This window comes from Lagenorhynchus albirostris, chromosome 1 (assembly GCF_949774975.1).
Source record: "Lagenorhynchus albirostris chromosome 1, mLagAlb1.1, whole genome shotgun sequence".
NCBI lineage: Eukaryota > Metazoa > Chordata > Mammalia > Artiodactyla > Delphinidae > Lagenorhynchus > Lagenorhynchus albirostris.
In genome coordinates, this window is record NC_083095.1 from 110,755,724 (window position 1) to 110,770,421 (window position 14,698).

The following is a 14,698-nucleotide window of genomic DNA, read 5'->3' on the forward strand; positions in this document are numbered from 1 at the left end:
CCTTGCACAAGGTTATCCAGCTTTCCTTGACGGGTGCACGGGCAGAGAAGGCATTTGGTCCCTGAGGTAACGTTTACTTGGGAGGTTACGACAACGATGTGCACGTTTACAGCAATCCAGGTGACCGTGAGCGCAGGAGCACCCCTAGGACTGCGGCACCGAAAACACGCTGGCTAGTCTGTCGTCCTCCCCGCTTCCACTCGCTGCGGGGATTGGAGCAGCTTCCGAGTCGCTGACACCACCCCTTCCCGCCTCTGGCTCGCAGGGAGCATGCGCTTCCATCCTCACTTCCTCTCAAGGAGGGAGCGAGAATAAGGTGACGCCCTAGCCTACCCGCTGACCGCTCCGCGTCACAGGAACTTCAGCACCCACGGGGTGGACAGCGCTTTCCTCCACCTGAAGACCTGAGTCCCGAGCGCCCAGAGTCTTTCTCATCCCTTTACTCCGGAGCCGCAGAGAGCGCCACCAGCTCCGAGCCCCCGCCACTCGCCCTCCCTGCGCCCGCCCTCCTAGCTCTTCCTGTTTTTACTCCTCCTTTTCATTCATAACAAAAGCTATAGCTCCGGGAGCCCGGCGCCAGGCTGTTTCTGAAGCCAAGCGTGGAAGAATGGGGTTCCTTTGGACCGGCACTTGGATTGTGGTGTTGGTGCTCCACAGCAGCCCAATTCAAGCTTTCCCCAAGCCGGCAGGCAGCCAAGGTACGTGGACACTTTTCTGCCCACCTCCCTTTTATTTCGCCATGAAAAGGTAAAGCTTGGTATAATCCGCGAGCTGTAAATCACCTTGCCTCATTTTCTGATCACGTCATATCCGTGCATATTGACAGAGAAATCAGTTCGAATTTAGAGCCAGAAGACAGATTTTCCTCCCTCACTTTTTACATGATAGAACAATAATATAAGTTGTTTTGAAAGATCTTATTTTGAAATTGGGAGGGGGTGGCTTTCCCGCCTAATACATGGTTTTTTTGTTTGTTTGTTTTTTTCCTAGTCATCTTACAACCTTTCTCAGATATTCTATTCATAAAACGTGCAGTGTATGAAGAAAGCTTTTAATGTGCCAATAATACCAATCCAGACTATGCTCTGTCTAGTTGAAAACAGCTGGTAAACCAAGTGTTAGAACAATATGTTAGATTTCTGGTCAAAAAAAGAAAAAGGAAAAAGTGTAATTCTATTAACTCAGGAAATACACCAAGATAATAAGCAAGGCAACACTGATAATCATCGTTATTGGATAATCTTGATAATCTCTGTTAATATATATATTTGTTTCACAGTCATCCAAAAATATTTCTTTTTTTGAAAATTTTATTTAATGAGACATATTGTCTTTCCAATGAACAATTAAATTTGTATTTGTGTGTGTTTATTCTAGACAAACCCCTACATAATAGAGAATTAAGTGCAGAAAGACCTTTGAATGAGCAGGTAGGTCGGAAGTAAAATTATAAATGCTATTCCATTTTATTTTAGTTATTATTATTTAATGTAACTATGCCGTGAATTTTTAGCCATTTTGAATTCACAAACCTCAGGAGCTTAATAATAAACATTGAAATTATGATGGGAAATATAATTTTGGTAATTTTTATGTCCCAACAGTTAAATATAGAGAGTTCAGTATAATGCAAAGAGCTGCCTGCATAATAAGCCAGTAAGCGCAACATCACATCCATTCTATTGTAAGATTTCTTTATCAGAGATTTATCTTTTACCAATATTATCAGAGAGGGAATTAATATTTATAGACCATCTGCCCTTTATTTTATCTCATTTAATCCTTATGACATACTTTGAGATAGAAATTATTAACTACATCTTACAAACAAGAAAGCTAAATCCCATGGAGATTGAATTATTGAGCTGTCATGTTTGGTAAGTGGTGGAGTAATGATTTAAAACCAGGTCTATCTCCTGTTTCTTTCACAGATTGCTGAAGCAGAAGCAGACAAGATTAAAAAAACATACCCTTCAGGTAATAAGAAATTACATTGATGTTAATTTAAATAATGTAGGCTATGAGAAGCTTAACTAAAACGGATGTGCCTGGTTTGGGGGCTTTTCTTCCAGAAAACAAGCCAGGTGAGAGCAATTATTCCTTTGTTGATAACTTGAACCTGCTAAAGGCTATAACAGAAAAGGAAAAGAATGACAAGGAAAGACAGTCCGTAAAAAGTTCTCCAAATGATAATAAATTGAACCTGGAAGATGTTGATTCAACCAAGAATCGAAGACTGATTGATGATTATGATTCTACTAAGAGTGGACTGGATCATAAATTTCAAGGTAAATGAAGAAAAAGAAGTTTTGCTACCTATTTTCTCTAATTTGGAGTTTCGCATTATGGGTTAAGAGAAAGTCCTGTATTTTAAAAATATCTCTTACACACTTACAATCCTTTATTAGTCATGTCCAAAATTGAGATAAAGCCCAAACTTACTGATAATGTGCAAAGCTCCAGCTCCACAGAAGCCCAGATTTTATTTTCTCTTTAAAGCTTCCTTTACTGATGCTTTGAAAAAAATTTAAATCTACTCTCTATATTTTATGTTATTGAATTCATTTTAACATTCCAATTTAACTATTAGTACAAGCAAAATATCATAATTCTCAAACAATTAAATCAACAAAATACCCCCCCTCCCCAAGTGGAATATTCGTCACTCCCTTTTCAGTGTTCTCTTCCTAGCTATATCCTTTCTCCCTAGGTCATTCTAACCTTTCCACGGCTTCAGTTACCATCTATATCCTGATGTTTCATATCACTAGCCCAGAATGCTCTGAACTATAGACCTATATCTAGCTAACTACCGACTTATCTTCCCTTGGAAGTCTCAGATGCACCTCAAACTTAACATGTCTAAGATTAAATTCATAATTTCTGTACACCTTACAACTTAGCCCTCTTTCCTCTAGGAAAGGCACTACTATACATCCAGCTTTTCAAGACAAATCTATGAGTCAAACTATTTCTTCTTTTCTTTACCTCTCAAATTCTAATCCACCAGTCTTAGCAATTTTATCTCCTGTGTATCTCTCAAAATCTTTTTCTCTATCCCCAGTCACCTCCATCTTTTTCCAAGCTCCAATCATGTCTCATTTGAACTAGAGCAAAATCTTCCAATGGATCTTCTAGCATTCGCTCTGACCCTCTCCATCTTATCCTTCATGTAGCAGCCAGAGTGATCTTTTCAACACACAAACATGAGCATGTCTCTGTTTTGCATAAAACCTGTTAATAGATTCCCATTTCTCTTAGGATAAAACCCCAAATCCTTAACGTGGCTTCTACAGTCCTACATGGGCTGTCTACTTCTCTAGGTTCATCCAGCGCACACGATCTGATAGAAACCTTATTTCCTTCCTTCATGGCACGTACTGCAGTTTGTAATTTTACGTCCTTGAGTGTGACTACTTCTGATTTATCTTTTTCTCCTAAACTCAACTGAAAACTCCATGAGAACAGAGACGGTATAGTCCAAGTGTCTGGAGCTCGTGAATTTGTTGCATGAATTGAAAAATGAACAAATGCACAAATAAAAGAATACATGAGGGAGTAAATTAACTATTGTACCGAGGCATTGAGGTCTTCCTCAGTGTGTCTTCCATTCTGAGTACTGGTGCTTAGGAGTGACTACAGATTTTCTTATGTGTCTTAATTCTTTTCCACGGACCACAAGAGAATTATACTGATTATCTCTGTCAGAAAACAACTGCCAATTAAATTTGACTTTTATAGGCTATTGTAGCCTGAGGAGAATTCAGAAGTGTGTTTTATATAGATGGCGTGGGGGAGATGGTCTATATTTTGACACATTTCACTTTGTATACTATTCAGGGAAATGTTTTGGGGTTTTTTTTGTGTCAGGGTTTTGTTTTTGTTGTTGTTGTTTTGTTTTGGCTGTGCTGTGCATGGCTTGCGGGATATTAGTTCCCCGACCAGGGATTGAACGTGGACCCATGGGAGTGGAAGCGATGAGTCCTAACCACTGGACCACAAGGGAATTCCCAGGGACATTTTTTTTTTTGAATTCTACTTTTTAAACTAAGACATTTGGGCTAGAAATAAATAGGCACTGGGCATAGCCCCATGAAAAATAGATTTAACCACTTTGATTGAATCGACGACTTGATTTAATAAAATAAAAAAATAGTCTAAAGTTTGTTTGACTGCATTTTTTGGTCAGATGGGCTGTACATGCAAACAGAGGCAGATCTGTTTGTGATCTGATCACTAACTTGAGCAACTTATGTTTAAATTGTTCAACATTTTATTAACATGCAAATAGGTTCAGAACTACCAAGTGCTAGTTTTGATGGTTCCAGGTTTACCCTAGGGGTCATTTTAAGTCCACTTGAGTATACAAAAAAGATTCTTGGAGAGAATGATATGAGTGAATTGCTGATTTTCTCTCATACCCTGGTAATCCTGGAACCAGAAGGTTTGGGACCACTCAGGTGACTAGAACCTCAGAGGTATGCAGACTTACATCCCAGAAGGGAGGGCAAGGGGCCTAACTGCTGCAGGGTGCTTTTATACCTTTAGGAAACCTCTAAATGGGCTTGTGCTATAGGACCCACCAATTCTCCGTCTCAGTGTTTTCTACAGTATGTATGATTCAGGATTTTTGTAAGTTTCTTTTAGGAAATAGTGCTTTGTGGCTCCTGTGTGCACTCACCAAACAAATATCCATTGAGCAATTACTATGTATCAGTCTGTGAGCTAGACAGTAAGCTCTGTGCAGTTAGGGACCACATCTAAACTCCTTATCACTCTCTTTCCAGTCCTGGCCCATATTAAGACTTTAATACAAATATATTGAATACACGAAGGCCAAGTGCCATATTAGATGCCTGGAGATTCAAATGTAACTGAGCAGATGACAACTTTGAACAAGGCCCTTTCGCATCCACTTAGAGTTGTAAATGCTTTAAAAACTTACAAATATTGAACTCATGTCTGGTTTCCCTCTGAGGTCTGTATAGGAGGGTGAAACACCCCTTCACGAGCAGTAGAGAAGCCATTCTGAGTAATTCTGTCCATTGTAGAGGAGCAGGGGAAATCACTGGAAGGCAAGGAGCATTGCCCACCTGCTCAACTATCAACCCCATCTAGCGAAGCTCTGCTAGGGGAGCCTGAAGTTCCTGGCTCAAGAGAATACAGCATTGCAGAGGAGGAAGCTATTTCTTCAGAGTGTTGCTAATGTTCTTCCTGTTGTGAAGTAAATGAACTGAAAAACAGTCATCTCATTTATTTTCCAGCTTCAGCAGGCAACCACTATTCTTCCTTTTTCAGATCCCAAGGGATAAGTGGGAAGGGAAATAAATGCTTCCACCTCTGCATAGACCCAGGGAAGTGTCTGCTCCACATATTCCCGAGAGTCTGACTTGCAACCCACAAATGGAAAAATCAGACCTAAGTGATAGTGAGTCTCTGCTCCTGAAAAACATGGGTGATGAGCCCAATTTTCAGTCAGCCAGGAGGGGAACTGATTTTACAGGGTTTTCTAAGGGACTTTTCTGCTCATTCGTCACGCTGGTACACAGGACTCAAAGGGCTCACAGCTCATGGGTTGGCCAACAATTCAGCAATCATATACTGTCAGAGAACTTCCAGCCCTCTGTGTGTACTCACCCTGCTCATTTTCCTAAGCTTCTTTCCAAACAGCAAGAAGAGGATATTCTGCCTGAGGCTGCACATACTTCCAGCTTCATAGAGTCTAGAAGAAGTCTATGAATCCCCAGGAGCTATGGAAGAAAAGGAGAGAATCAGAATAGAAATATGTACTAGGTTCTTCTTTCTTTGAGTGAATATCAGAATTATTAGGGTAGGATTTGGCTAGGGATGCAATGTCTATTTTCTCTAGAAGATAATTGTAGTTCCCTTATTTCAGGTACAAATCTACGGTTCATAAAACTACGTTAACTTTCATACGATACTTTGCAATTTAAAAGGTGCTTTTACATCTTATTCCATTTGATCCTCACAATCCCATGAAATAGATACTCTTTTTAACTTCCTTTACAGTGGTCCAAGGATATATAGATAACAAGAGGGATCACTGGAGCTAAATTTCTGATCTTTCCAAGCTGCCTAGAAGTGACAGGTTAAGTGCCTTGTAAACTTGCATATATGAATATACTGTTCCATGTGGTATAGATTGGAAAAGACCAGTTAATTCCTGGGAGTGCTCTGTGGACATAGTGCAAAGCGTCCTTGCCACCAACCCTACTGTATCCGTCCTTTCCCTCAGGAAGGGCCCTTGCTTTAGTCTGGAGTAGTGCTGCCAAATGTATTCCCAGGAAAGCCAAGGATACATATCTGCGAGCTTCTCTGCTGAGATTTACATAGATTTACATATTGCTTTGTGCAAACCTGTGATCACATTTCAAAAGCTTAAATTCCAGGCACATAAAATAAGTTCCCCATTCTCTGGAGAAAGAGGCTTGTCACATTAAGCTGCCTTACATAAAGGTGCCCTGACACATACTCACAAGTAAACAGTTATTCCAGGTAAGTCATAAAATCTTCAGTACATACTCTCTGATTCTGGGTGTAAGGCAGGTTTCCCCACCCCCAGCCCAGGAATTTGCCTGCAAAGGGAGTACATTAATACAAATCTACTCTTGTGGGGAAATGGAATATCAAATTATATAACATATAGAAGGGTGCTTTGAACAATACTGCATACTATCTAACAGTATTTTACTTTTTGTACTATTAGTGCTAAAAACGGAGAGGCCTTTTGTGTTATTTTCAGATCTTCCTCCTATAATCACATAAGCAGCTTTCAGAACTTCCATTATCATCCCAGGTTCTTAACTTGAAGTCAAATTTTATTTTAAACCAAGAGTTTACATGGACTAAGCACCACCTTAAACATACTCCAAACATATTTGAGTGTACAAGATATAGATTATAAATCTAATGTAATCCAAGAAATAGGTCTGTGACCACCACAACGTGAAGTTGTGATTGCTCTGTCTAGATGATCCAGATGGCCTTCATCAACTAGATGGAACTTCTTTAACTGCTGAAGACATTGTCCAGAAAATTGCTACCAGGATTTATGAGGAAAATGACAGAGGAGTATTTGACAAGATCGTTTCTAAACTGCTGAATCTTGGCCTAGTAAGTCATATGCATGAGAATGAACCAAATCTTAGGTTGGAATATGCTAAGAAGCCAAGCCACTTCATTCAAAGAGCCAAATGTTTATAACGCATCTACTTTATACCAGTCACCATGGGTCTCGAGGACAAGTAAGACACCACTCTTTCCCTCTAGGAATTTATGGTTTATCAGAGGCACTAGACAAGTACGCAAGTGCTCATGATGCAAGGTGCATAAGAACCATCTGAGTGGTTCCGTGTGCCAGAGGGTGGATTATATCCAGTTATGCAACAAGGAAAAGCTTCAGAGGAGGAGGTGTTTGAAGTGAGCTTAGAAGGATGGTTAGGATTTAACCAGCAGAAGTTTAAAAAAAAAATGTGTTAGATGAGAAGGAAATAAGATGTGCAAAGCCACACAATGATTGGGAAGCCCTAAGCAATTCAAACTGACCCTGCCCCAGCTTGGCTCCCAGATACTAACACAGGCCTGGCAGGCTTTAGGAGAGCACTAAATTTGCCGGTTTCAAAGGTTACCTACTGTGACCTGCAGCTGAGGACTGAGAAACAACCCTCAAGTTGTTTCTCAAATTAAGTATTCTGTGGGTTCCAACAGATAGGACTGATGCTTGCACAATGGGCCCAAAGACACTTCTTCCCAGGAGTGCTGAGCAGTTACTGTGAAGGCCAGCATGTAGTAGAGGCATAATCAAGGGATATTCAGAAGAGGGACCAGAACATTCTCTAGTCTTCTAAAAATATGTGTTCAACTAAAGAGTTTAGTCTAGATTTTTTTTAAATCACAAAAATGGGAATAACAGTTATATGTTTTGACTCTTCATAACAGATCACAGAAAGCCAGGCACACACACTGGAAGATGAAGTTGCAGAGGTTTTACAAAAACTGATCTCTAAGGAAGCCAACAGTTATGAAGAGGAACTCAATAAGCCAACGAACAGGACTGAGAGTCAGACTGGAAAAATACCAGAGAAAGTGGTATGTATATGCAAATGTATATGCATCTATTATGTATGTGTATATGCATGTGCATGGATGTGTGTGTATACTTGTATATAATTAATACAATCTGTGTATAATTAGTACTTCAGTTTGTGCCAAATAAGAATTGGGGTATGTGACATTTTTAGCCCACTTAAAATATATACATTAATGAAATACCAATGAGTTAAAAGATATAAATGAACTCCACTTTGAAAATAGTATAAAGATGCATGTTATATTACATAGTAAAGATTATGCCTTATACCCCAGAGTAAAATAACGCATAATATTACGTGAACCGGTTATTTCACATAACAATTCATATAATCACAGTGCACTGGATCCAAGTATTTCACAACAGAAGTTGGTATCCAACTTCTGTTCACAGTGGATGTCATCATCTGCTCCCAAAGCCCCAAAAAAGAAACTAGGGCTGATTTGATCCTTTTCCACACCAGCTTTTATACTCCTCAGAGCTAGTTGCCTCATGCTGCCTCTCTGTCTACCCTGTGTCCTTCCACCTGCTCCTTCCTCTTTCCATTGGCTCGGAGGCCTGTCTGTCATCCTTTACTTAGACTTGCCATTCACTTGTCCTTGTCCTTGCTGGACTCCTTGCCTCTTCATCTTTTCTTTGGCCTCAGCCAAACTACTAAAATCATTCTCTCCTCCTTGAATTCCTTTTTAAACTTCTAGATGGAGCTAACTATAGGAGGATATAAGAGGATATCAAACTCCTCCCCTCTCCTTTCATTTTCTCCACCAGAGCACCCATACCCCATGGCTGTCCAACATCGTATCCCAAATACAAGGAAAAAGGGTATATAGACCTATGGTCCTATTTTAGGGAAGGCTAGAAAACAGAAATTGGTATGGATTGTTTTTGTTTTGTTTTTTACTGCTAGCCAAAAATTCTCCTTTGCTCTCCCTACATCCAATCCCCACCATCTGCCATTTTTAAAAACAGCTTTTGAAGATCCACCCACCCTAAAAAAAAACTATCTAGATTTATCACAGAACTCATGGCTTTTACTCAAACTTACCAATCTGAACTAAAACTGACACAGCAATTTTCATGATCCTTCACTCCTATTATATACTCCTTACTTCCCATCTCTAAAATGTCCATATGCTTGACCTGCTCACTCATATTATCTAAATGCATAAATGCAAACAAAATATTCTTTCAGCAAATGTTTATTGAGGTACCACCTAGGTACCAAACACTGGGGATAAAATGCTCATTTAAAAAGATACAATCCCTGCTCTCATTATGCTTAAGGTCTAAGGGAAGAGGTAGATGGTCTTCAAATAGTCACGTATTTTATTTTATTTTTTTAATATATTTATTTATTTATTTTTGGCTGTGTTGGGTCTTCGTTGCTGCGCGCAGGCTTTCTCTAGTTGTAGCGAGTGGAGGCTCCTCTTCATTGCGGTGCACGGGCTTCTCATTGCGGTGGCTTCTCTTGTTGCAGAGCATGGGCTCTAGGTGCACGGGCTTCAGTAGTTGTGGCATGTGGGCTCAGTAGTTGTGGCTCGCAGGCTCTAGAGCTCAGGCTCAGTAGTTGTAGCACACAGGCTTAGTTGCTCTGCGGCATGTGGGATCTTCCGGACCAGGGCTCAAACTCGTATCCCCTGCATTGGCAGGCAGATTCTTAACTACTGCGCCACCAGGGAAGCCCAGTCATGTATTTTAATTGTGACTGCGTTAAGTACTCTGAGAAAAGAAACATGGTTCTACTAGACCTCATAAAAAAGGAACCTGTCTTGGACTTAGGCTTGGGGAAGGCTTCCCAGAGGAGGTGACTTGAGCCAAAAACTGAAGGCTGAATAGGAGTTAACTTGTGAATATGATAGGCAATATGTAGAGAAGGATGTGTGGAGTACCCAAGTAACTGAAACAAGGACAGTGTGGCTGCCACACTGAGAGAGCAGTGAGAGATGAGACTGGGGAGGTGGACCCAGGCCAGATCAGCAGGGTCTTATCAGCCATGTACAGATTCTGATCTTTATTATAAGAGCAATGGGAAAACACTGAAGGATTTTAAGCAAAGGAGTTACATGATCATATTTTTAAAAAGATAACTGGCTACAACGTGGAAAATGCAGGGTTGGGAATAGATTGGAAGGTGGGTGGTGTACCAGTTAAAAAGTAAGAAGTGAAGGTAGCTTGGACTAGAGTGGGGTAGTGGAGAAAGTGAGAAATGTACAAATTTGGGATAAATTTAGACAGTATGGCCAATAAGGCTACTGATGGATCGAATGCAGGGAAATGAAGAGGCAAGAAAGGCTCTTACATTTCTGTCTAGTTCACTCAGTGGAGAATGGATCATTAAGATAGGGAACACTGGACACACATCAGGTTTGGGAAAAAGAGTCTTGTGTACCCTCCCAGCCAGCGTTTAAAATGTCACCCAGGAATCACTAAGGTATGATTGTTCTGCTAGTATTAGACATTGTGACAGGCTTTCCTGTATCTTGGCACCATCCCTCTTGGTAGATTCTATAAACTCAAAGCTCCCCTCCTTGGTGAAAGGCAGTTTATGAAGAAACACTCATGAGAACTACTGGAGGGAAACTTGGCCAGAGCAGGAACCTGTCTATTCTCCCCTGAGCAGGAGCCAGGGTCTTCAGGTAAAGCACCTGTCTCTAAATCCCAATGATCTTCCCATGTAACTAGATGCACACACGCCTGCAAAAGAGTTTGATCCTGCAGGAGCTTACAAAGGAAGAGATATTCTTGCACTTCAATTCAAGCGCGTCACAGAGGAAAGAACCATCCTGGATTGTCATCAGTTCTAACAAAAATGTTTATTTTGTATTGATTTTTCCCCCACTGTAGACTCCAATGGCAGCAATTCAGGATGGTTTTACTAATGGAGAAAATGACGAAACAGTATCTAACACCTTAACCTTGACAAATGGCTTGGAAAGGAGAACTAAAACCTACAGTGAAGACAACTTTGAGGAACTCCAGTATTTCCCAAACTTCTATGCACTACTGAAAAGTATTGATTCAGGTAAACATTGTTTTCTGACCATGTGGAACAGAAACAGTAATTCCAGGAAATGTGTGGGTGGGGTTTTTTTCTTCCTGTTTTCAATTTCTAAATTCAACTATCAATGACGTATATTATGGCCTCAGGGAAAATAGTTCACATTGATTTTTTTCAAAAGAAGTGTACTAGCCATGGAAATATTTAGGAAAGGGTAATCAGGAAAGGTGGAATTTCTGGATAATTTAATCTTCATGTTAACAGAGGGTTCATTTATTTGTTCAATTTGTCAGGTATTGAACACATGCTGTGTTCCTGGGATTGTAGTGAACCTTGTACCGATATAGAGATGAATCAGAGTGTTCCTGGCCTGACCCAGTTCAGCCTCAACTTTTATTGCAAGTCTCTTTTCAAAAAGGCTTTATTTTCCTCTTTTAGTAAGAACAGTGTATGGAACATAATTTATTATTTTTAAATGATTCAGAATTTTGTTTAGATATTTTCAACTTGTCTTCAAATGAATTGAACTAAACATTGGACTAATGAAGATCAGGAACCCAAAACACGCTTGGGAAATGTTCTGCTTTTTTTAAAAAAAAAGTCCTTAATGTGTTGCTCTCTTTTCTTTTATATGTGCACCAAAATAAGTTGACTGAAGATTTCAGTTCATGTTTATTTTTGGTTAATCTGCAAGGAGGATAATAATGTGCCAATTTTCTGTTGTTATTGTCCATATAGCTGCCCTGCACTTCCTTATAGCTTTTCTTCTTCCTGTTTAAAGATTCATCGCCAGTTTGAACATTTGTAATAAAGACTTCTGTAATTGTAACATCTTTCCCCAAGAAGTGACCTTAGAGTAGACTTCATTTCTGGGGAACATCCTTTTGTCCTTCAATCCCAGACATTGGCCAGATGGCACCAGCCCCCCTGCTGGTGTCTGCAGGGCTTGCATCTTGAGGGTCTATTCTTGCCCCACTGGTTGGCAGATACCCAGCTCAGAACCTCTATTATCCTGGTGAGTCACTTCTTGTCAGTGAAGTGTATCAGCATAATACCAAATATTTATATGGATGTGACCTTGAGCAAATAATGTGATTGCTGAAGTTATTATTTACCTGCCCTTTTCCAGGATTTCTCTCCCGCACCTCTTCTCCCACCTTCCTCTCTCCCAACTTTGTGACTTTTGTGGTATTTTTAAGATTCCACTGTATGGAATATTCTTTATTTTGTGTGTTTTTATCTTTCAGTTTCCTTGACCCCATTCCTTATTGCCTTTGTTTTTATAGACTTTTAATTTAAATACTTACACTGAGGTCTTTGATAGTACCCATCTTTTTTACCCAGGGTCTGAACCAATTGAGAAAACCAAAGTATCTTTGCTACTGATACAGACCGGGTTGTAGAATGTAGCTTGGTGTGAGAGCCAGCAGTGGGCTTGTCTACTCCCTACCCCCAGTCTAGCTCTTGGAACAGCCAATCCTGGAAGAGTTTGAGTCTGCAGAGCAGGCACATTTTTCAGTTCCCTGCCTTCCACTGTTCCAGGGGAACGGAAAGAAGAAAGATTCCAAATCCCCATCCTTCAAGAAAAGTAGACTAATGGCTGTTGGCTACCAACCTCATCTGTGAGGAGGATGAAGAAATGGGGGGAAAGGCTAGAAGTATGTAGAGAAAATCCTTCCTGGCAGCTGAAAGAATAGGGAAACAGTTCTCTAGCAACTTAGTTTTTCTTTCCTTCAAAAATGGAAATAGCTTTTTTTTTCTGATTTTAGAATTAATATAGCCACTGAACTATTATGGAGTCATTGGCCATCTTGTTCTATCAGGATACAGAACAGTATGTCAAATATGAAGTTTCCAAGAAACTGTTAGTAGTGGTTGCTTATAGGAAGTAGGAGTTGTGGGGAGGGAGAGGAAGAGAATATTGCTTTCACTGTTTACTTCTGTACCACTGGAATATTTTCACTATATGCGTTTATTCCTTCAAATGAAATAAATGTTAGAAAGCAATATATACTACTGTTAAAAAGTCAACATTGCATTTAAAAAATAAAGAAACATGTGTGTCCCTATTTCAAATATTAAGCTTGATTAATGAAAACAGGTCATTGCTTCCCTCAAAAACATACAACCAGAGTAGAGAAAGGTTGTTGGGTTACCAATCTTCTAACTTTCCTTTTGAGTTTATATTATCTCAGGTTGCAAACTGTCTCTATCATCTACTCTATCAATAAAATATTTTAGATTAAGGTAAACCGTTTTGGAGAAGTTATAATTACCCATTTCTGAAAAAGTTCAGTATACCTGTACATTGTTCTGTATTAACAATCAAGTCTTGGGCTTTTCAGAAATTAAATATATTTTAGCTATAAATGGTTTAGCTATATATGTAGGGAGAACTATTTCAATAAGATGCTGTATTTCATAAATGAACATTGAAAGATGAAGCTATACTCCACTAGTCCTTAAAAAATTATTTTGTCCTTTTATATAGAAAAAGAGGCAAAAGAGAAAGAAACCTTGATTACTATCATGAAAACGTTGATTGACTTTGTGAAGATGATGGTAAAATATGGCACCATATCTCCAGAAGAAGGTGTTTCCTACCTTGGTGAGAGTCCTACCTCTTTTGTTTTCACAGTGGTTAGTTTTCATTGTCCAAAATGAATGAGGGATTTGGCAACAATTATTTTACTAATTGGATAATTTATGCCAAAGTAGCCTGAATCATCCGGGTAATCAGAATTGCCCAGCTTGACAACGCATACAAAGAAAATTAACTAGACGTTTTCAGCTCTTTATATTTACAGATCCAGTTCAAATACAGACATTTCACCTTTGTTATATTTTGTCTTATTAACATTTTCTAATAATCTCGCCAGAGATAATATTATTAAAATTTGACTTTTTTTTTTCCCAATTGTGTTTGCATGGTTTGGGACAAAAAGAGTCTTGATTTTAACCAGTGCGGCCTGTGTGTGGTGAGGAGGAAGGAGCACTGGACTAGGCATCAGAAGTTCTGCTTCCTGGTCCCAGCTCTGCCTCAGACCAGGTCTGTCATGCCGGGGAAGGCACTCACCTTTCTGGACCTCAGTTTCTGTATCTGTGAAATAAAGGACTCTGTTACCTCTAACCGGGGCTGGTAAACTACTGGCCATGGGCCAGTCTGTCCCATCACCTATCTTTGTATAGCACACAAGCTAAAAACAGCTTTTACATTTTTTTAATGGTTGAAAAAAAATAAAAATAATAGGGTTTTGTGACATGAGAAAACTACATAAAATTCAAATTTCTGCATCCATAATCAAGTTTTATTGGAACACAGCTGTGCTTCTTTGTTTTAGTGTTGTCCGTGGCTACTTACATGCTACCATGACAACGCTGAGTAGCTGCATATGGCCCTCAAAGCCAAAAATACTTACTAACTGGCCCTTTATAGAAAAAGTTTGTCAACCTTTGATTCCTTGAACTTTACAGATAAGCTTAAACAATCTTTGATTCTGCATGCAAGTTGTTAAAAGAAGAAAAGCCTTTTGTTTTCCTGCTTGGTTTAGTTAATCACCAAATACCATTCATCTCAGAAGTCCTTTGGG

The 14,698-nt window shown here is 39.5% G+C and overlaps 1 protein-coding gene across 1 annotated transcript in view; it reads left to right on the forward strand.

The window, feature by feature from the left end:
• The first annotated feature begins 459 nt into the window (after nucleotides 1–459).
• The window catches only part of SCG3 (secretogranin III), a 38,436-nt gene continuing 24,197 nt past the window's right edge, over nucleotides 460–14,698 (forward strand). The window contains exons 1-8 of the mRNA XM_060169209.1: nucleotides 460–698; nucleotides 1,378–1,430; nucleotides 1,932–1,977; nucleotides 2,073–2,288; nucleotides 6,992–7,134; nucleotides 7,960–8,109; nucleotides 10,955–11,132; nucleotides 13,600–13,716. Of these exons, the coding sequence (XP_060025192.1) occupies nucleotides 608–698; nucleotides 1,378–1,430; nucleotides 1,932–1,977; nucleotides 2,073–2,288; nucleotides 6,992–7,134; nucleotides 7,960–8,109; nucleotides 10,955–11,132; nucleotides 13,600–13,716 (994 nt within the window). The 5' untranslated portion in view covers nucleotides 460–607. The remainder of the gene's footprint in view (nucleotides 699–1,377; nucleotides 1,431–1,931; nucleotides 1,978–2,072; nucleotides 2,289–6,991; nucleotides 7,135–7,959; nucleotides 8,110–10,954; nucleotides 11,133–13,599; nucleotides 13,717–14,698) is intronic.